We start from the raw sequence: 20,634 nt of genomic DNA on the forward strand, positions 1-20,634 counted from the left end.
AGTGATTTTGGAGGCCAAGAAAATAAAATCTCTCACTGTTTCCATCATTTCCCCATCTATTTGCCATGAAGTGATGGGACCGGATGCCATGATCTTAGTTTTCTGAATGTTGAGTTTTAAGTCAACTTTTTCACTCTCCTCTTTCACTTTCATCAAGAGGCTCTTTAGTTCCTCTTCACTTTCTGCCATAAAGGTGTTTCATCTGCATATCTGAGGTTGTTGATATTTCTCTCGCCAATCTTGATTCCAGCTTGTGCTTCATCCAGTGAATTTGAAGTGTTAAATATTTCTTCTTTAGGTAAAACTTTTTTACCTCACTTGAGTAACTGTTCAGTAGTTTAGTAATTGGGGCTTCCCTCATAGCTCAGTTGGTGAAGAATCCGCCTGCAATGTTTAATCATTAGATGCTTTTCTTTTGCTTTCCAGTAGGTGGCGATATAGCGCAAGTTGGTTTTGTTGTGGGTTTTTTTTCTTTTCTTTTTTACGACGGGGATTGGTGGGGGTTCTTTTCCCAGAGCTGCCTCTGGTTATTTTTGAGAGCTGCCACTTCCCACCCTCTACTGTCTCTGTCAGGGATGTTGCCCTGGACCCTCATTGTCACCGGTGTAGTTGGTGCCTTGCTGCTGCTGGCGTTGCTGGCAATGCCACCTGGGGCACCGAGATAGCAGGTGCCTGGGCTGTGTGCAGTTCCCTGGGTATGGGGAAGGAGAGGGTTAAAGGGAACCGGGATCGCTGGTGTCTCTGCCTTGACTGGGGTTGTGGGTGCTGCTGCTGGAGGCAGTGGGGGAGGGGAGGCTGAGTCGTGGTGCCCCTGTAGCTTGAGGAACAGGGTTGCAGGGCCTGCTGCAACCAGCAGCTGTTGGCTGTTGGGCTGTGGGTGCTGTGACCAGGCCACCAGACTCCCTGTGTGCCACCTCCCCAGCTGTTAGGGGTTTCTTCCGGGCTCTGGGCCCAGCCATTGTGGCCAGGGGTTCAGGACTACAGGTACTGCCTTCCATTGTTCCTCTGGTTCTTCCTCCTCCACGTGGTCCAGTTCACCCACCTTTAGATAACAGATGTGTGACATTCTCCAGCATCCTGCTGTGTGGGGCAGAGTCACTTTTGTTGAGTTATGGAGGCTTTACTGGTTTTACTGGTTGTAGATTGAGGGGGAGAGATAAAGGGAGTGTCTCACACCCCTGTGATGGTGATGTCACTCTTCCAAACGGGGCACATTTTAAATACACTTGGTAAGATAATAAGGATAAACTCTTCTGGGTTGTACTAAGCAATAGATCTAAATAGAATTAGAGGAGAGTGGTCATTGTTTATAATTCAAGTGGCTATTAAAAAAAAAACCTTCTGAAAGTCCATTTTTTAAAAGATTTTACTTATTTATTTTTGTCTGCACTGGATCTTCATTGCTTTGTGCAGGCTTTCTCTAGTTGCAGCAAGCTGGGACTATTCTTCCTTGTGGTGCAAGGGCTTCTCATTGCAGTGGCTTCTCTTGTTGCAGAGTATGGGCTCTAGGGTGCACAGGCTCAGTTGCTCCACGGCATGTGGAATCTTGCTGGGCCTGATCCGTGTCCCCTGCATTGGCAGGCAGATTCTTATCCACTGTGCCACCAGGGAAGACCTCAAGTGGTTATTTTTTAAGTCCTGGAAGATGCTTTATTAACTGTAAGGGTTCTCTTTTGTCTCTTAATTAAATTTAGCAAGAAGCTTGCTATGAAATGTAATTTGCTGGCTGGCTTTCATACTGGAGTGTTTCACTCTATCCTTATCTAACATAGTGTGCTTTCCAAAGTTGCTACTGACAGATTAGAGCAATAATATAATTTTACATAGTCAAAGAACACTTGTTTCTCTTATAATGCAATATTTCAGGACTTTGTCCTTTCCCTGGGCCTTTTCCTTTCTTTAAATTATAAAATTAGACTCCTTGACTCAAGCTTTTTGTAAGGCAGTTTATCTTCTTTGTTCCATAACTCTGGATAGCCTACTCTTTTTTTTGGTCTTCTATAAACAGTCTTGCTCTTGAATGAAAGACTATTCCTTTCATGTTAGTATTAGTCACTTACTTATACGTATTAAAGAACGCCTGCCCTCTTGTGTCCATAGAGGCTGCTATAATAAGGAGTGAATTAGCAAGAGTATCAGGCCAGAAACAGAGCTTTCCATCCTGTGGAGATTTTCTATCAGAGAGCTTCCTCAAGGCTGCCAGTATGGTTGTTCAGATGAAACACTGAAAAATGACTCCAGCCCAAGTGGTGAATGAATAGTCATTAAAATTCATTTCATACTTTGCTTGTCAATCATGCATCCTTAGGTCTAGTTCCTGATTTAAAGTATTTTTGTCAAATCATAAAATCAAAATTTTTCAATGGAGAACTCAGGATGGAGGTTCACTGGCACCTGCTATAGAGGTGAACCAAAGCTGGGAGAGGATAATGGTAACTGATACCCTAGAGCTAGTTATAAACAGTGAAGTAAGTCAGAGAAACACAAATATCGTATATTAACACACACATATGGAATCAAGATAAATGGTACTGATGAGCCTATTTGCAGGGCAGGAATAGAGTCTCACACAGAGAATAGACGTGTGGACACAGCGGGGGAAGGAGATGGTGGGATGAATTGAGAGAGTAGCACTGAAATATATACATATTATATGTAAAATATATAGCCGGTGGGAATTTATAGTATGATGCAGGGAGCCCAACCTGGTGCTTTATAACAACCTAGAGGGGTGGGATGGGATGGAAGGTAGGAGGGAAGTTTAATAAGGAGGGGACGTGTGTATACCAATGGCTTATTCATGCTGATGTACGGCAGAAACCAACAACATTGTAAAGCAATTATCCTCCACTTACAAATAAATTTTTTTAAAAAAACCCAAAGAAATAATAACTGATACTCTGCAAAATGCATTGTGTATGTGAAGCTCTGCATTAACAATGATGGTTTGATATTTTGCATATATGTATGCTGATTCATATATTTATGTTTCCTGTAGGGTTTTTGGAGTCTCTGGATGACTTTTACCTTCTTAGCAGTGGTTTGGTATTGCTACAGACCACAAACAGCGTGTATAATAAAACCCTACTGCAGCACGTGGTACCCCAGTCTCTCCTGGCCTGGCAAAGAGTCCGGGTGGCCAATATGATGGCTAATAATGGCGAGCAGTGGGCAGAGGTCTTTTCAAAATACAACTCTGGTAAGTGGCCCTGCAGAATAACGTTTAGGCATGTTATGTTTTTTTTTAGATTTTTAATTAACCAGCCAAGCAATACCCATGCCCTGTCTTCATGTCTTCTCTGTTTCAGGCACATATAACAATCAGTACATGGTCCTGGACCTGAAGAAGGTAAACCTGAACCACAGCCTTGACAAAGGCACTCTGTACATTGTGGAGCAAATTCCTACATATGTAGAATATTCTGAACAAACTGCTGTTCTGCGGAGAGGTACTTTCTTCATGCTAGAAGTCTGATGAGTGTGTATGTGTGTGTGTGTGTGTGTGTGTGTATGCACACACATATATGATGGATAATGTGTGGTGTGTGAATGTACGATGGGGGGGTATATGGTGGGGATGCAGGGGTGGGAATGCTGTTGCTTGTCACGCAAGGAAAGAGTGACAAGGTTCAGCACATGTAAAACCTACACCTCAAACTCTTACATGACAGTGTACTCTTTTTTGTACTATTTATTTTTAAAAAAAAAAGGTTTTTCTACTATTTACTTATGACTTCTGTTGCATGTACTGGTTAAGTCACAGTGATGATTTTTCCTAGTACAGAGTAGCAGCTCAATACTTTTGGCCGCACCATGCGGCATAAGGGATCTCAGTTCCCCGACCAGGGATGAATCGAACCTGCACCCCTAGTGCATGGAGTCTTAACCACTGGACCACCAGGGAAGTCCCATGACAGTGTACTCTTACATGTGTGTGCACGTGTGCAAAGCCACTTCACTTCAGTCATGTCCAATTCTTCGTGACCCTAGGGGCTGTAGCCTGCGAGGCTCCTCTGTCCGTAGGATTCTCCAACTAAGAATACTGGAGTATGTTTTCATGCCCTCTTCTAGGGGATCTTCCCGACCCAGGGATTAAACCAGAGACTCTTAAGTCTCCTGCACTGGCAGGTGGGTGGGATCTTTACCACTAGGGCCACCTGGGAAGCCCACCTTTGCAATTTCACCGGGTTTTATGAAAATGAATTGAGATAATTCCTATCGATTCTGAAGCATATTACCGGCCCATAGCAAGTCCTAGCATCTTGCATTGAACATAGTGCTCAGCACACACAGGAAGTGCTCACTGGATATTTGTTGAATAAATGAAACAGAAGATGATGTGTGGGTGGAAGTTTACAGGCTAGAAGGTTCAGTTCAGTCGCTCAGTCGTGTCCAACTTTTTGCAACCCCATGGACTGCAGCACGCCAGGCTTCCCTGACCATCATCAACTCCCGGAGCTTACGCAAACTCATGTCCATCGAGTCGGTGATGCCATCCAACTATCTCATCCTCTGTCGTCCCTTTCTCCTCCCGCCTTCAATCTTTCCCAGCATCAGGGTCTTTTCCAGTGAGTCATTTCTTCGCATCAGGTGACCAAAGTATTGGAGCTTCAGCATCAGTCCTTCCAATGAATATTCAGGACTGATTTCCTTTAGGATTGACTGATTTGATTTCCTTGCAGTCCAAAGGACTCTCAAGAGTGTTCTCCAACACCACAGTTCAAAAGCATCATTGTTCAGTGCTCAGCTTTCTTATGGTCCAACTCTCACACCTATACATGACCACTGGAAAAACCATAGCCTTGACTAGACGGACCTTTGTTGCAAAGTAATGTCTCTGCTTTTTAATATGCTATCTATGTTGGTCATAGCATTTCTTCCAAGTAGCAAGCATCTTTTAATTTCAAAGCTGCAGTCACCATCTGCAGTGATTTTGGAGCCCAAAAATAAAGTCTCTCACTGTTTCCATTGTTTCCCCATCTATTTGCTACGAAGTGATGGGACCAGATGCCATGATCTTAGTTTTCTGAATATTGAGTTTTAAGCCAACATTTTCACTCTCCTCTTTCACTTTCATCAAGAGGCTCTTTAGTTCTTCACTTTCTGCCCTAAGGGTGGTATCATCTGCATATCTGAGGTCATTGATATTTCTCTCTGAAATCTTGATTCCAGTTTGTGCTTCATCTAGCCTGGCATTTCACATGATGTACTCTGCACATAAGTTAAATAAGCAGGGTGACAATATACAGCCTTGACGTACTCCTTTACTGATTTGGAACCAGTCTGTTCTTCTATGTCCAGTTCTAACTGTAGCTTCTTGACCTGCATACAGATTTCTCAGGAGGCAGGTAAGGTAGTCTGGTATTCCCATCTCTTTAAGAATTTTCCAGTTTGTTGTGATCCACATAGTCAAAGGCTTTGTAGTCAATAAAGCAGAAGTAGATGTTTTTCTGGAACTCTCTTGCTTTTTCGATGATCCAACAGATGTTGGCAGTTTGATCTCTGGTTCCTCTGCCTTTTCTAAAACCAGCTTGAACACCTGGAAGTTCTCAGGTCACGTACTGTTGAAACCTGGCTTGGAGAATTTTGAGCATCACTTTGCTAGCATGTGAGATGAGTGTAATTATGCGGTAGTTTGAACATTCTTTGGCATTGCCTTTCTTTGGGATTGGAATGAAAACTGACCATTTCCAGTCCTGTGGCCACTGCTGAGTTTTCCAGATTTGCTGGCATATTGAGTGCAGCACTTTCACAGCATCATCTTTCAGGATTTGAAATAGCTCAACTGGAATTCCATCACCTCCACTAGCTTTGTTCGTAGTGATGCTTCCTGAGGCCTACTTGACTTCGCATTCCAGGATGTCTGGCACTAGGTAAGTGATCTCACCATCATGTGATCTGGGTCATAAAGATCTTCTGTGTATTCTTGCCACCTCTTCTTAATATCTTCTTTTGCTTCTGTTAGGTCCATACAATTTCTGTCCTTTATTGAGCCCATCTTTGCATGAAATGTTCCCTTGGTATCTCTAATTTCCTTGAAGAGATCTCTAGTCTTTCCCATTCTATTGTTTTCCTCTATTTCTTTGCACTGATCACTGAGGAAGGCTTTCTTATCTCTCCTTGCTCTTCTTTGGAACTCTGCATTCAAATGGGTATATTTTTCTTTTCTCCTTTGTCTTTGGCTTCTCTTTTTTCAGCTATTTGTAAGGCCTCCTCAGACAACTATTTTGCCTTTTTGCATTTCTTTTTCTTGGGGATGGTCTTGATCACTGCCTCCTCTACAATGTCACAAACCTCTGACCATAGTTCTTCAGGCACTCTGTCTATCAGATCTAATCCATTGAATCTGTTTGTCACTTCCACTGTATAATCATAAGGGATTTGATTTAGGTCATACCTGAATGGTCTAGTGGTATTCCCTACTTTCTTCAATTTCAGTATGAATTTGGCAATGAGTTCATGATCTGAGCCACACTCAGCTCCCAGTCTTGTTTTTGCTGACTGTATAGAGCTTTTCCATATTTGGCTGCAAAGATAATCAATCCAACTTCGGTATTGACCATCTGGTGATATCCATGTGTAAAGTCTTCTCTTGTGTTGTTGGAAGATGGTGTTTGCTATGACCAGTGCATTCTGTTGGCAAAACTCTATTAGCGTTTGCCCTGCTTCATTCTGTACTCCCAAGGCCAAATTTGCCTGTTACACCATGTGTTTCCTGACTTCCTACTTTTGCATTCCAGTCCCCTATGATGAAAAGGACATCTATTTTGTGTGTTAGTTCTAAAAGATCTTGTAGGTCTTCATAGAACTGTTCAACTTCAGCTTCTTCAGCATTACTGGTTGGGGCATAGACTTGGATTACTGTGATATTGAATGGTTTGCCTTGGAAATGAACAGAGATCATTCTGTCATTTTTGAGATTGCATCCAAGTACTGTATTTTGGACTCTTCTGTTGACTAGGAGGGCTACTTCATTTCTTCTAAGAGATTCTTGCCCACAGTCGTAGATATAATGGTCATCTGAGTTAAATTCACCCATTCCAGTCCATTTTAGTTCACTGATTCCTAAGACGTCAGTGTTCACTCTTGCCATCTCCTGTTTGACCACTGCCAGTTTATCTTGACTCACGGACCTAACATTCCAGGTTCTTATGCAATATTGTTCTTTATAGCATCGAACTTTACTACCATCACCAGTCACATCCACAACTGGGTGTTGTTTTTGCTTTGGCTCTGTCTCTTCATTCTTTCTGGAGTTACTTCTCCACTGATTGGAGGGTTCAAACAAAACATTGTGCACACCAGAGACTGAACTAGACCTGCCTTTGAGTGTTTGAGTGTCTCTTGTGGAGGTACAGCTCAGCAGTGACCTGCCACAGGGGCAGGGGCTCTGGGTGCAGCAGACCTGGGTATGGCATAAGCCTTCTTGGAGGAGGTTGCCATTAACCTCTCCACAGAGCCACCAGAACTTACACAGGACTGGGGAAACAGACTCTTGGAGGGCACAAACAAAACCTTGTGCACACCAGGACCCAGGAAAAAGGAGCAGTGACCACACAGGAGACTGACCCAGACTTGCCTGTGAGTGTCCAGGAGTCTCCAGCAGAGGCATGGGTCGCTGGTGGCCTACTGTAGGGTTGGGGGCACTGAGTGCAGCAGTGCGTGCACAGGACCTTTTGAAGGAGTTCACCATTATCTTCATTACCTCCACCATAGTTTGGTCTCAGGTCAAACAACAGGGAGGGAACACAGCCCTGCCCATCGACAGAAAATTGGATTAAAGATTTACTGAGCATGGCCCCACTCATCAGAAGAAGACCCAGTTTCCCCCTCAGTCTCTCCCATCAGGAAGCTTCCATAAGCCTCTTATCCTTATCCATCAGAGGGCAGAGAGAATGAAAACCACAATCACAGAAAACTAATCAAACTGATCACATGGACCACAGCCTTGTCTAACTCAATGAAACTATGAGCCATGCCGTGCAGGGCCACCCAAGTCGGACAGGTCATGGTGGAGAGTTCTGACAAAATGTGGTCCACTGGAGAAGGGAAAGGGAATGGCAAAGCACTTCAGCATTCTTGCCTTAAGAACCCCATGAACAGTATGAAAAGGCAAAAAGATCGGACACTGAAAGTTGAACTTCCCAGGTCAGTAGGTGCCCACTATGCTCCTGGAGATCAGTGGACAAACAACTCCAGAAACAATGAAGAGACATGCGAGGAAGGAGCTCAGCAGTTTGACAAGGGGACTAATCAATCAGATAGAGGCATGAGACCATGGCATGAAGGAGAATGTATTAGCCCAGGATGGCTGGAGAGGAGGCTGTGATGTGGAAGATAAGGTAGTGATGGGAAAACTAGAGCCCTTGGATCCTGCTGAGCAGTTTAGACTTTATCTTTTAGAGCATCCATCAGTCCCCAGCCTTTTTGGCATCAGGGACTGGTTTCGTGGAAGATAATTTTTCTACAGCCTGGAGATGGGGGTGGGGATGATTTGGGTTTGGGGATGATTCAAATGCGTTATATTCATTGTGCACTTTATTTCTGTTATTATTACATCAGCTGCACCTCAGATCATCAGGCATTAGATTCCGGAGGTTGGGGACCTTGCTTTAGAAAACTGGAGTCTTGGAAAAGGGAGAACACACTGAAGGTCGGAGAGAAGACAGGAGGTGAATTAGGAAACTGTTGAAGTAGGTCCACTGAGAGATGAGTAGGAACAGAACCAAGATAACGTGTGGATCCTGGGGATCAGGGCTGGTCCTTCATTTCCCAGGTCCTCGCGTTCATCTTGTAATGACACCCAGGGGGAGATGCCTCACTCCATGGTGGCTCCCGCCAGTGAAACGCATACCAGTGCGTAAAACAGAATTGACTAAGGTGGAAACTTCAGTTGCCAAGAAGATCAGGTGCTACCAAGCAGTGGACCTACCTCCACTTCTTCTTGGGAAATCCACCTGAGAAGTCAGATCACTAGGCGGTTATTTGGTTAGCACGACAATTCAAAACTGAGGACCCAGCTATCTGACTCAAGACTGGAGCATCCAGCTCCTAAGTGCCTGACAGTAATAGCCAGCCTCAAGAGGGAGATGCTTGTTAAAGTGGACTAGTTACCCCAGGCCTTTTCTTCTTTGGACGGCTGCTGATGACATGATGGTAGATTTGGGTTCTTTGCAATCCCATTTTTATATCCCATGAAGAAATCTACCCTGGTATTAAATAAATTGATGCTGATCTGTCTGTAGTTTGGGGGGGTTTATGTTTTATTTTTTCCGCCAGAGGCAGAAAACACAGAGTTAAATTCACTGCCTACTATATACTTGATGTATCTTTTATTTATTTTCTTTTGTTTGACCTTCATAATGTATTTCCAAGGGCTTCCCAGGTGGCACAGTGGTAAAGGATCTGCCTGCCAATGCTGGAGCACAGGAGTGTTGGGTTCGATCCCTGGGTCGGGCATGGCAACCCACTCCAGTATCCTTGCCTGGAGATACCATGGAGAGAGGAGCCTGGCGGGCTACAGCACATGGGGTCAAAAACAGTTGGACATGACTGTGTGACTGAGCACACACACATACAACATATTTCCCTATAAGTAGTATTGTTACCATCTTACTGGAAGGGAAGAAAAGCTGAGGAAGAAACATATGATTTTCCCAAATAATTAAGTGATATCATATAGCCATTTTTTAAAAAGCCCCACAAACCTAGTATTTAGAAGCTGCAGTGATACATCGATAGAAGTCCTGGGTGCTTTTAGTCAGAAGGCAGGCATTCAACCTCTCTGAATCTCTGTTTCTTCTTTTAGAAGGAAGGATGGTAATATTTATACATCAGCAGGTGGTTTTGATGCTATATTGGGTTGGCCAAAAAGTTCGTTCAGGTTTTTCCAGCCAATGTGATGGGAAAACGTGAAGAAACTTTTTGGCCAACCCAACACAAGATACTCTTTTAAATGCTTTTTTAATCATAAAGCTTTCTGAAAGTGTAAACAGCAACCATTTTTATTATTCATTTGAGCTATTCACATAGAGAACTGTAATAGTTAATGTTCATCTAGTGCTTACAAAGTACCAGACCCTGTTGTAAGTTCTGCCATCCATTTGAACTCACTTAATGCTCACAGCAGTGATCCTTGTGAGGCAAGACTGTCATTGTTCACATTTTACAGATGAAGATGTGAGCCACAGAGAGGTTAAGTAACTTTTGTAAGGTCACATACCTAATAATGGCAGGACCAGGCTTAAGAGCCAGGCAGTCTAACTCCCAAGTCTGAATTACCTAGATACACTGCAATAATAAACCTGATTTTTAGCTTGTACTTTCAATGTTGTTTTTGTCTCCCTTCACCCTGATGCTGGCTCCATGCCCCAGAATCAGTGAGTTGAACGTTTTGTCATTTGTTTTGTCCTAATAACTTCACCCCAAGCAGTGGATCCTATAAAATAGTAAGAAGAAAGGAAGGCAGACAAGAGCCAAGAGAAGATGGGAGTGGAAGTTCAACCCTGAACAGTGAAGGTTGCCCTACATTGGCTGACAGTCCTGTAGCAATACCCCAGGCTACTGTAATCTGAGATGTTCCTGAAATGGCGATTTTATTAAAGTTGTGTCACGTTTGATGCCTAGTGACGAAGGGCTGGCACACTGTGAAGCTTTGAATGAAGCTGAGCCTTATGAATGTTTAGGGTCAGAGGAGTTAAAAGTCTACTGGAATCTTAAGATCATCTCCAATCCCTTCACAATATAACTCTTCCTTTCCCTCTTCTTACTAAAAAAAAAAGAGGGGGCAGAAATGAGGTTAACTGACAAAGGCCTGGTTATTCAACTCTGAGCCTAGAAGTCACGTTTCCTTCTGCTTAATAGATTGCTTTAAGAATTTAGGGTAAAAAACCAAAGAATTCTCCTCCCCCTAATGGAATAATCTAGACTATACTGGTTCTATAAATTTCTAAGGATCTGTGTGATTACCAGAGTTCACAGCCATTATTTTCTGTGTAATATTACTTTGTAATTACACAGCTGTGCTGATGTTCAAAAGATAGTACCATTCACAATACTTCTTTTGTTTCCTCTTTCTTCTGTCTTCCTCCCTGTCAATCCCACCCTTCTCTCCCTTCCATTCCAAATCAGGATATTGGCCCTCCTACAACATTCCTTTCCATGAAAAAGTTTACAACTGGAGTGGCTATCCAATACTGGTTAAGAAGCTGGGTTTGGACTACTCGTACGATCTGGCTTCCCGAGCTAAAATCTTCCGGCGTGACCAAGGAAAAGTGACTGATATGGAATCCATGAAATATATCATGCGATACAACAGTACGTAGCACATTTCTCAAGGATCATTCTTCAAAACTCCTTTTCTTCCTCATGGATAAAGAATCCATATAAGTTAATCACCTCTGTACTAGAAGACAGTCTAAGAAGTTATTGAATTATTTAGTATTCAGTTGATACTATACATATTATATACTCAACAAATAGAATTTTGTCCTTCTTTATAAAAATGATAGGGAAGAAGGTTCTATGGATTTAATTGAAAAAAGTCTTATGTAAAACACAAAAGAAATAACCCATACAGGGGTAAATTTTTTTTTTTTCTTTTTTACCCTACCATCCCAAACACAGATTTCCTTCCAAGGACAAAAGCAGCTACTAAAACAAAAATTACCCATAAACACTTTATTTTTGATGAACAATATCAAAGTCAGGTTCGTATTTGTTAAAAAAAAAAATTGGACACACACTTGTGCTCTGTTATTTCTCTTCTATCCAGTCATCACTGTGAAGGTTTGTGAGCGCAGGTTGAGCCTAGTGTGGGGGCTCGAGGTTGCCTCCTTCCTGTACAAGCCATAGGGGCCTTCCATATGTGGGAGTAGGCTGGGCAGAGGAGGCCTCTGGGGTGTATACTCGGGACACCTAGGCTTGAATAGGGCCACACAGCTTACTGTGAAAAAATGCATCTTGGAATGGCCAGTGCTCACTCTGTCCCATCACTGTTCCCTAGATTACAAGGAGGACCCTTATAGCAAGGGTGATCCCTGCAACACCATCTGCTGCCGTGAGGACCTAAACTCACACAGTCCGAGTCCTGGAGGTTGCTATGACACCAAGGTATTGTGTTGTTGGGTTCTGTTTGCTTTATTTTGGCTGTGCTGGGTCTTTGTTGTTCGGGCTTTTTTCTACTTATGGTGACCAGAGGCTACTGTCTAGTTGCAGTGCCTGGGCTTCTCACTGCAGTGGCTTCACGGGTTTCAATAGTTGCAGTTCGAGGCTCTAGAGCACAGGCTCTGTTGTGGCACATGGGCTTAGGTGTTTGATGGCAAGTGGGATCTTCCTGGACCAGGGATCGAACCCGTTCTCCCACACTAGCAGGCGGCTCTTTCCACTGAGCCACCAGGGAAGCCCCACCATATTGGTTTTCGAATTTAATTTCCACCAGCGCCTAGGCCTATTCAAAGGCAGAGATTTTTGTGGCATAAAACACAATAATGTCTCTTAACTTATTGTGCCTGTGTTCAGTTGCTAAGTTGTGTCTGACTCTGCAACCCCATGGACTGTAGCCTGCCAGGCTCCTCTGTCCATGGAATTTCCCAGACAAGAATACCAGAATGGGTTGCCATTTCCTTCTCCAGGAGATCTTCCCGACTCTGGACTGACCAGTGTCTCCTGCATTGGCAGGAGGATCCTTTACTGCTGAGCCACCTGGGAAGCCCAATGTCTCTTAAACATGAACTCAATTACGGAATCATCTTTTTCAGAGGTTACAGTAGTAGGTCCCTTGGACTAACTTTCAGTCCCTGCTCTGCACTTCATTGTAAATCACATCATCTCACAGTGCTTCTGTTTCCTCATCTGAAAAATGGAAAGAAGAGTACTTGCCTCCTAGGGTTGTTGTGAAGATGAACATTTAATATCTATAAAATGTTTACAACAGTACTTAGCATGTTATTTGTAAATGTGCATAACCATGATGATGATGATGATGATGATGGTGATGGTGATAGTGATAGTGTTGCTGTCTTAAGTTTTACCAGACTGCCCCAAAGTCCAGAGAACATATCGAGAGCACAGTGCTATCACTTTAAAGAGGAATTGAATTGAGCTGAAGGAATAAGTATTGGGCCAGATGCTCAAGCACTAAAGGGTTTTCACTACACTAGAATTGTTAAGTGCTGTCATGTGTCTCACAATATAGGTAATAAGTAAGTTTACAGTGGGGGTGAAGCCCACTCATATAGGCTTGTGAGAACCAGTTGTTTAAAATGTCAACACCAGTTTGATAGCCTGAAATGGTGGAATATTTCCATCACAGAAATCAGCAAACACTACAAATTAGGGTCTTTTTTCCTAAGAGAGCTAATTGTTAACAACTTATTGGCACATGACGGCATCTGGAGTGTCCAAGATTATGCATTAACCACCTAGTGGGTGGAAAAGAATCATTCTACCACATCCTTTTGTCCTTTTGGGCTTAGGCATGCATCTTTTCATTTATATCTATGGTCCTAAATTCTGAAGAAATCTATTAGATTTAGCGTTAACTTTTCTATCTGAAGCTCTGAAAACTATTAAAAATGCCAACCCCCTGACACATTATTTTTTCTACCAGCCTAATGGCTAAACAGAAGATAGTTTAGAACAGTTTGAGCCAAGCTTTAGTCTTAATGACTCTTTAAGATTTTGTGTAATGTACAAAAAATTTAATGGATGTAGTGAGCCTGGCACACATGAAGCCCCAGTGAATGCTTTTGTATTTATTTCTTTTTAATGGTATTTGCAAACATTCAGCAAAGTGTGTAAAAAGTGTTATATCCATTCCAGAGTACACAAAGAGAATTACTTGAACTGCCAAGCTTTCATCTGCCAAATTTTACCTTTTTCAGGAGACAAGAGCCTGCCAGTTTTTCATCAAAAAAGGTTCTGTTTAAGCACATATTTTAAAAATATCACTTCTCTTGAGCCATTTTGAATATGAGGAAAATCTGAAGTTATAAGACATTTTCTGCTTTCCTCTCTAAACTTAAGATCTGCTGCAACCCAATGTTCAAGTGTTTTTAAGAAACATGGACCTTATTTTTTGATATTAGGTTCCTTCTACTTTAATACTCTTGTTACTGCTCTGATTAATAACAACTTTTACTGAGGAATTAATACATTCTAGGCACTGCTTCAAGTATTTGCTCTCATTAATCCTCATGACAACTCTTCTATGAAGTAGAGTTATTAGTCTAATTTTACAAGTAAGAAAACTGAGTCAAAATAAATTTTGGAGGTTGAATTCTAAATATGAGTAACCTGACTCCAGATCTCACACTTTGGGCTGTTAGTTTAATACACTTCTACTAGTCAATGCAGGGTTTCCCAGGTGGTGCAGTGGTAAAGAATCCACCTGCCAAGCAAGAGATATGGGTTCGATCCTTGGGTTGGGAAGACCCCCCCGAAGAAGGAAATGGCAATCCACTCCAGTATCCTTGCCTGGGAAATCCTATGGACAGAGGAGCCTGGAAGGTCATGACTTAGCGACTGAACAACTAGTCAATTCACATTTGGATGCCAAATGGATACAGAAGAGCATATTGTGGAAGCTTGCAGGATTTTAAGGGAAGCTAATATTGTGACTTTGGACAAAGAGCAGGGACCACACCAAAAGGGGCTTAGTCATGTTTTTTTCCCAATGGTTTTCTAAAACATCTCCCTCCTCTCTCTCTGCAGGTGGCAGACGTCTACCTGGCATCCAAGTACAAAGCCTATGCCATCAGTGGGCCCACTGTACAAGGTGGCCTCCCTGTTTTTCACTGGAGCCGTTTCAACAAAACTCTCCATGAGGGCATGCCAGAGGCCTACAACTTTGATTTTATTACCATGAAACCTATTTTGTAACTTGACATAAAATGGAGGGAGATAAGGGAATAGAAGGCTGCAAGTAAGATACCAAAGGCGCTATTTTAGCTGTGTTTTTCCATTCAGAATTAGTTTTAACGAAATATATTCAATTCAGTCTATCACTTTCATTTTCTGCTGCTGATTTTGTCATTTTTAAAACAAGCGCCTACAATTGGGTGGGGCACCACAGAAGAAACACGTGATAAATAAACAATACCATTTCAGCACACAAGCTCATACACCAGAAAGTACAGTAGAAACGCTCCCTCGCCCCAGATCCACTGTCTCCATGTATGCCTGGCCGCACAGGCTGCACCTCCCGGCTTCCCTTGGGCAGCTGTGCCATGTGACAGAGTTCTTAGGGTGGATTCCGAGTCGAGTGCTACTCCCAGGCCCGGCTCCTAAGACCCTGACTGCCTCAAGCTCTTTCCCCTTCTCCTCCCTGGATGGACTTCATGACAAAGCCCTAGGGGATGGTGGAACCTCCAACAGAAATGCAGTTAGTATGTTTTTGTTTTTTTCTGGTCATTAACAAGCAACAGTTGAAGTCTTTCTGTGGTGCACAAACATAATACAGCAGACTTTAATGTTGTCTCCTATTAGTTAAAAACAGCTTATCTAACCTAGCAGCAGCTCTGCCTAACAACATTTCTTTCAAAGCTGGAGGATTATATGTTGTTTGAGTGTCATGGTGTTGTCAAATTAGGTAAACCATACTGAACAGTGTAACAGTGACTCTTAACAAGGTGAGAGACTCGCAAAAAAAAAAATACTCACAAGGTCTGAGAATAACAGAATGAATCAGAGTACTCAGAATGTTAAAAACCCAGTAGTTTATTTCAAAGTATAAATTTCAGGCTTGCTGGACAAAATCCCACTACAGTTAACACTTATACAGACACCACTCTACTGTACATTTAAAAAAGAAAAAAAAAACAAAACACAAAAACCTTCAAAACCTAATAAAAACAGGGCAACTTGCTACAGCCCAGTTTCTATTAGACATCAGAAGGTCTTACATTGTCTTATTATTTACACTTTCAACTGTAATAAAGAAATATTAGGATGCAAGTTTCCTACAAAGGAATTATTTTTATGTTTAATTTTGAAATGGCTGATAAAATTCTAAAGCCAGGATTCCCCAAATGGTGTTTGATTGCCCAGTTACCTTATTTACAAAAAAAAAACATTTTTTTTTTAAGATAGCAATTAAATATAAAGGGTGGGTTTGACTCTACAAGTAAAAAAAAAAAGAATGACAAACTTAGCATGATAAAACTGAAGATGAGAAGACAAAACACATGTTTGTATCATTCTATTCCTCCCCATTGGCTGGCTCAAGGGAAATAAGTTTTTGGAATTGGATAAACCTGCCACACTAATGAAACACTTTACAGGAATTGTTCTAACCCTTTTTGTTTGTCCCAAAATTTTCAGAAAGGGGAGGGGCCATCACTTACCCAGTAGAGAGTAAGGCAGGCAGAATTATACATTGGTTTTCGACAGAGTTATTTGCAATAATCTAATACTGGGACATGATTTTTCTGGAAATCAGAATAAAACGGGCCAATGACTAGTCAATGATAAAGCTAAAATAATGAATAAATCACAGGGTATTGAAATAGCCCAACAAGGAAAGTCTGGGAGAACACTTGGAAGTCTTTGCAGTAATGTACTGTGCCAACATCACAGTGTATACAAGTGAGAGAGGAGGTTAATGCAGGCATTATTCTGTTAACCTTGTACAGTACTGGAAAATTTGTGGAACAAGATAAATGCATATCATGCAATATTAACATCTTGCTGCATAAACGATAATTTGGAAAATATAAGCAAAAGAGCAAACAAACAAACAAAAAAAACCACGTTAACACTTATTGGCTAAAGGAAGAGAACTGTATGGTGCAGCCTGCCTAAGGAGTTCTGCTGACAGGTGGTCCTAAGCTCCTTGTTTGAGGTCATTTTATTCAATCAAATTCTTCATTTCTTATCTGGCAGTGGGGGTTGGGACAGTGGGGAACACATGACTGTGAGGCAAATGGCATCCCAACAAACATTCACTTTTCAAGGAAGCAAGCTCTGATCTTCTCTCATAAACTTCAACTGTGTTAAATAGCACACAGTATTCTGCATGTTTTAAAAAGTGAGTCCAGAGGAATAGAGGGATATAGTTACCTCATAAAGTTACCTGTTACCAACAGATGTCTTTGTATATACTCTATAAATGTACTGGCAAGAATATAATTTTAAAATGTGAGGTTTACTCACACTTAAAATTGGGTGAAAGTTACTCTGACAAAGTGCAAAGTAGACAGTAACAAACATCACCATTACCTTTAAACGTCATATAAACATCCTATATTTCAGGTTGAAGTGTCAGAAGTTTCCAGGATTTCCAATAAGGCAATACTTACACAAGTATTGTCAGGCTAAAAAGGTAGCAAACTCGCATTCCCAAAATGGGATTATTAAGCTTATTTGTAATACTCTGTGAAAAGATACTGTGAAATTAAAAAAGGTACCATGAAGTGTGAAATGCTATTAAAAAATATGTGACCAGTAGCTATTTCTAGTTGAGTCCTCCATTCTCTCTGTCTCTAAAGAAACAAACCAAACAGAAAGAAAGCTTTCTTCAACATCAAAAAACCTGCCTGAAATAAAAACCTAGAGTTCAAGTCTAGCACCCATCGGTAACGCCAACATAGTTGTTGCCTATATATCCTGTGGCAGGCTAATTGAAAGAAACCATCTTATATCTTTTCCCTCAAATAACTACAATCTCTCTTTGTACCTTCCCTCCACCACTTGGAATAAAAAGTTTTATTTTACCGTAGTAAATCTATTTTTTGCTGCTGCTGCTAAGTCGCTTCAGTCGTGTCTGACTCTGTGTGACCCCATAGACGGCAGCCCACCAGGCTCCCCCGTCCCTGGGATTCTCCAGGCAAGAACACTGGAGTGGGTTGCCATTTCCCTCTCCAATGCATGAAAGTGGAAAGTGAAAGTGAAGTCGCTCAGTCGTGTCCAACTCTTTGCGACCCCATGGACTGCAGCCTATCAGGCTCCTCCATCCATGGGATTGTCCAGGCAAGAGTACTGGATTTTAGGGTTACTATTTATTTCTTTTTTCTCTGACAGAAATCACACAGTATAGGTCAAAATAATATTTTCATTCTACTGGGCTTTCTTCACCTGATTATATAATGCTATGAAAGCTTTTGTGTTTTTTTTTTGTTTGTTTAAAGGATTAGTAAACATAAAGTACTCACCAAGGGAAGCTTTCTAGGCTAGGTAAGCAAATTATCACGTGACCATAAAACCGGTCAATAAAGAACAATTTTGAACATGGGCTTTCTATTCTGTCGACAGAAATGATCTTCAACACATAATCAACACTGCAACCATTGCAGGTAAAAACATATGTACATGCAGATATAAGACCGGTGCTCACATACATCTAGAAGATCATCAATTTCTCCCTTTAAAATTTTCATTGGCATGACATTGGCAATTTCTTTACCATCATCATTAGACCCACAATGAGTAATGCCTACACAGTTGGTTGGCAAATATGACTCATGGAAATTTTAATTCTCAATGCAGTCTATTTTCTGAAAGCAAAAGGAAGATTTTGGAGCATTTACTTTTGGCAATCTGTAGGCTTTCTTTAGCATCAATCAAACTTCACATCCAACCTGACAGTACAGTGGCCAGTAAAAGTCTCTAAAGAGAGTTTCTTTACAATAGAATGTTTCCTATTACAAGCCACTGAAATTGCAAACAAAGAAGCATTAATATGGAAATGATAGTTCCCTCTTGTAAGTCCAGAAAAAAATAATGACTAACTTATTTAAGAAGGTACGAATATGATTTCAAATATGATATGGAAGATGGCTTGAAAATGTATCCCACAAACTCCATAAATTCCTTTCCAAGCATCACCAAACCCCACTCTCATCCCCCAAATTACGCCAATTCTCCTGTCTTAAGCTACCTACACTCCAACACGTACCTGATACCAGTATAACTGGCACTCAAACAGAAAATCCACGACCAAAGTTTGATTAAAACTTTGAAGAGAACACAGATGCACAGAAGTTGTAAAGTCATTCTTACATAAAATGACCCCAAAGGATATACTTTAAACTCTATCCAAAGCTGACATATGGTGAATCAGATAAAACTTAGCACCATCAAAAGAAAAGATTAACACAGGAAGAATGATATGAGGATAAAGAAGAAATGGAGCTTTCCCTTTGATAGTTTAGCTCACTGTACTCTGTGAATTTTACTATTTACTTTCTTTGAAAGAATACTATGGGTGATAAGGTATACTTTGGGTGATAAGGTAAACCAGAATTGCTTTCATAATCTCTAAGACAGTGTGCAACATAGATACTAAAATATATTTGAAGGGAAATTGGCTTATACAATGTGGTCTTCTTTTGGTTCACTTTACACAGAGTTAAATAGTGACCAGAAATAAAAAGCATCTATTTTCTTGGAAGAAAAGAGCAAGTTAAATGTAATGATGTCACTGATGAGACTACATAAAAAAGCCTTGGTCTAAAATTTACTTGAGGGAAATGTGCTACATTTGGTGGAGAAAAAGGAGAAATGAAGATAAAAGGTTGACAGAGAAGAATAAACCACAATGGAAAAATGGCCCTGTTTACTCTTACAGTTAATCTTTAAGGCACAAAAATAAATGGAAAAAATCTCAGATTAGAAAAGGGAGGGCCCACTGCAGATCTTTTTCATCAAATGGACAACCCAGAAAAGACAAAAGAAAATATGAAAAGATCTTTTCCTGTGTTCAAATTAACCTATTTTCAACTATTTGACCATTTTGCTTTTTATTTTTTCTTTGGGTTCCATTTAGAGTCAGTTTAAATCATCTATCTATAAGCCTACAGATCACGTAGAAGCAGAATCATGCCAGATACATACCTCAAATCCTTTGATCTACTTACTTCACACTGGAAGAGAGGTAAATTTAAGAATGAAAATGGGAGATTCCACTGTAATAAACATATAAATACAGAAAAGCACACACCACACATATACCCCAGCCTCAAAACTAAAGCAAGGTGCACATTTACATTTCAAAACCTTGAAGCCTGAATTGTTCAGGAAAAGATTCTGCTTTATGGGCTGAGTTTATTCTGATTATAAACAAATGTAGTGTATATACACATCGGTCCAAGAAATCCTGCACAATGTGCATTTTACAATGGGTATCATGCACAAGATTAAAACAAGACCCAAAAGTAGAACTTCTGAAAGAGGAAGAGAGAAAGGCTCCAAGGTTTAACTGCTCTGCGAGGAAGAGATTACATCCGTTGACTGAGGATCACAGAAAGGTCCAAAACGCCCATAAATATCCTTGGCTCGTACTGCGAAGTAGTATTTGCTGCCAGACACAAACTGGGTGAGAGTGCATGCCATGGGCAAGGGAAGTGCCTTGACTTCGCCAATCTTCTTCCACTGTGAAGGTACAGTGGCGCTGGGCTCCTCATGGTAGGCGTACAGGTGGTAGCTGTCAACAGTGGCGCAGCTTCTGTCCACCTCCAGAACACTCCAGGACAGTACAATGCCATTTTGACTCTGAACTCGTGCTAACTTCAAGTGTGGCTTCTGAGGCAGAGACGTGCTGGCAGCTTCAGGGGGCAGACGCTGTGGTTGTGGGGCTTCTGGTAAGGGTGCTGGGTGCACAGGGCGTGGGGGCTCCTAATGAAAAAAAAGTCATGTTGA

At 41.4% G+C, this 20,634-nt stretch overlaps 2 protein-coding genes across 10 annotated transcripts in view; one reads left to right on the forward strand and one right to left on the reverse strand.

The window, feature by feature from the left end:
- Nucleotides 1-15,011, forward strand: part of PLBD1 (phospholipase B domain containing 1) — an 82,247-nt gene extending 67,236 nt beyond the window's left edge. Inside the window, exons 7-11 of one of the 2 annotated variants that reach the window (XM_081589243.1) lie at nucleotides 2,999-3,199; nucleotides 3,309-3,449; nucleotides 11,131-11,316; nucleotides 12,005-12,111; nucleotides 14,713-15,011. In XM_081589243.1, coding sequence (XP_081445369.1) covers nucleotides 2,999-3,199; nucleotides 3,309-3,449; nucleotides 11,131-11,316; nucleotides 12,005-12,111; nucleotides 14,713-14,880 — 803 coding nt within the window. In that variant the 3' untranslated portion in view covers nucleotides 14,881-15,011. The remainder of the gene's footprint in view (nucleotides 1-2,998; nucleotides 3,200-3,308; nucleotides 3,450-11,130; nucleotides 11,317-12,004; nucleotides 12,112-14,712) is intronic. The other variant, XM_081589244.1, reaches the window with a different exon arrangement.
- A 688-nt stretch (nucleotides 15,012-15,699) lies between these two features.
- Nucleotides 15,700-20,634, reverse strand: part of ATF7IP (activating transcription factor 7 interacting protein) — a 110,401-nt gene continuing 105,466 nt past the window's right edge. For all 8 annotated transcript variants that reach the window (XR_014081951.1, XR_014081950.1, XR_014081948.1 and 5 more), the window contains one exon: nucleotides 15,700-20,610. Coding sequence is in view for 4 of the 8 variants with exons in the window: in XM_081589242.1 (XP_081445368.1) it covers nucleotides 20,191-20,610 (420 nt within the window). In the remaining 4 variants the exon portion in view is untranslated. The remainder of the gene's footprint in view (nucleotides 20,611-20,634) is intronic.

This window comes from Giraffa tippelskirchi, chromosome 4 (assembly GCF_054371585.1).
Source record: "Giraffa tippelskirchi isolate mGirTip1 chromosome 4, T2T-mGirTip1v1.2.pri, whole genome shotgun sequence".
Lineage (NCBI taxonomy): Eukaryota > Metazoa > Chordata > Mammalia > Artiodactyla > Giraffidae > Giraffa > Giraffa tippelskirchi.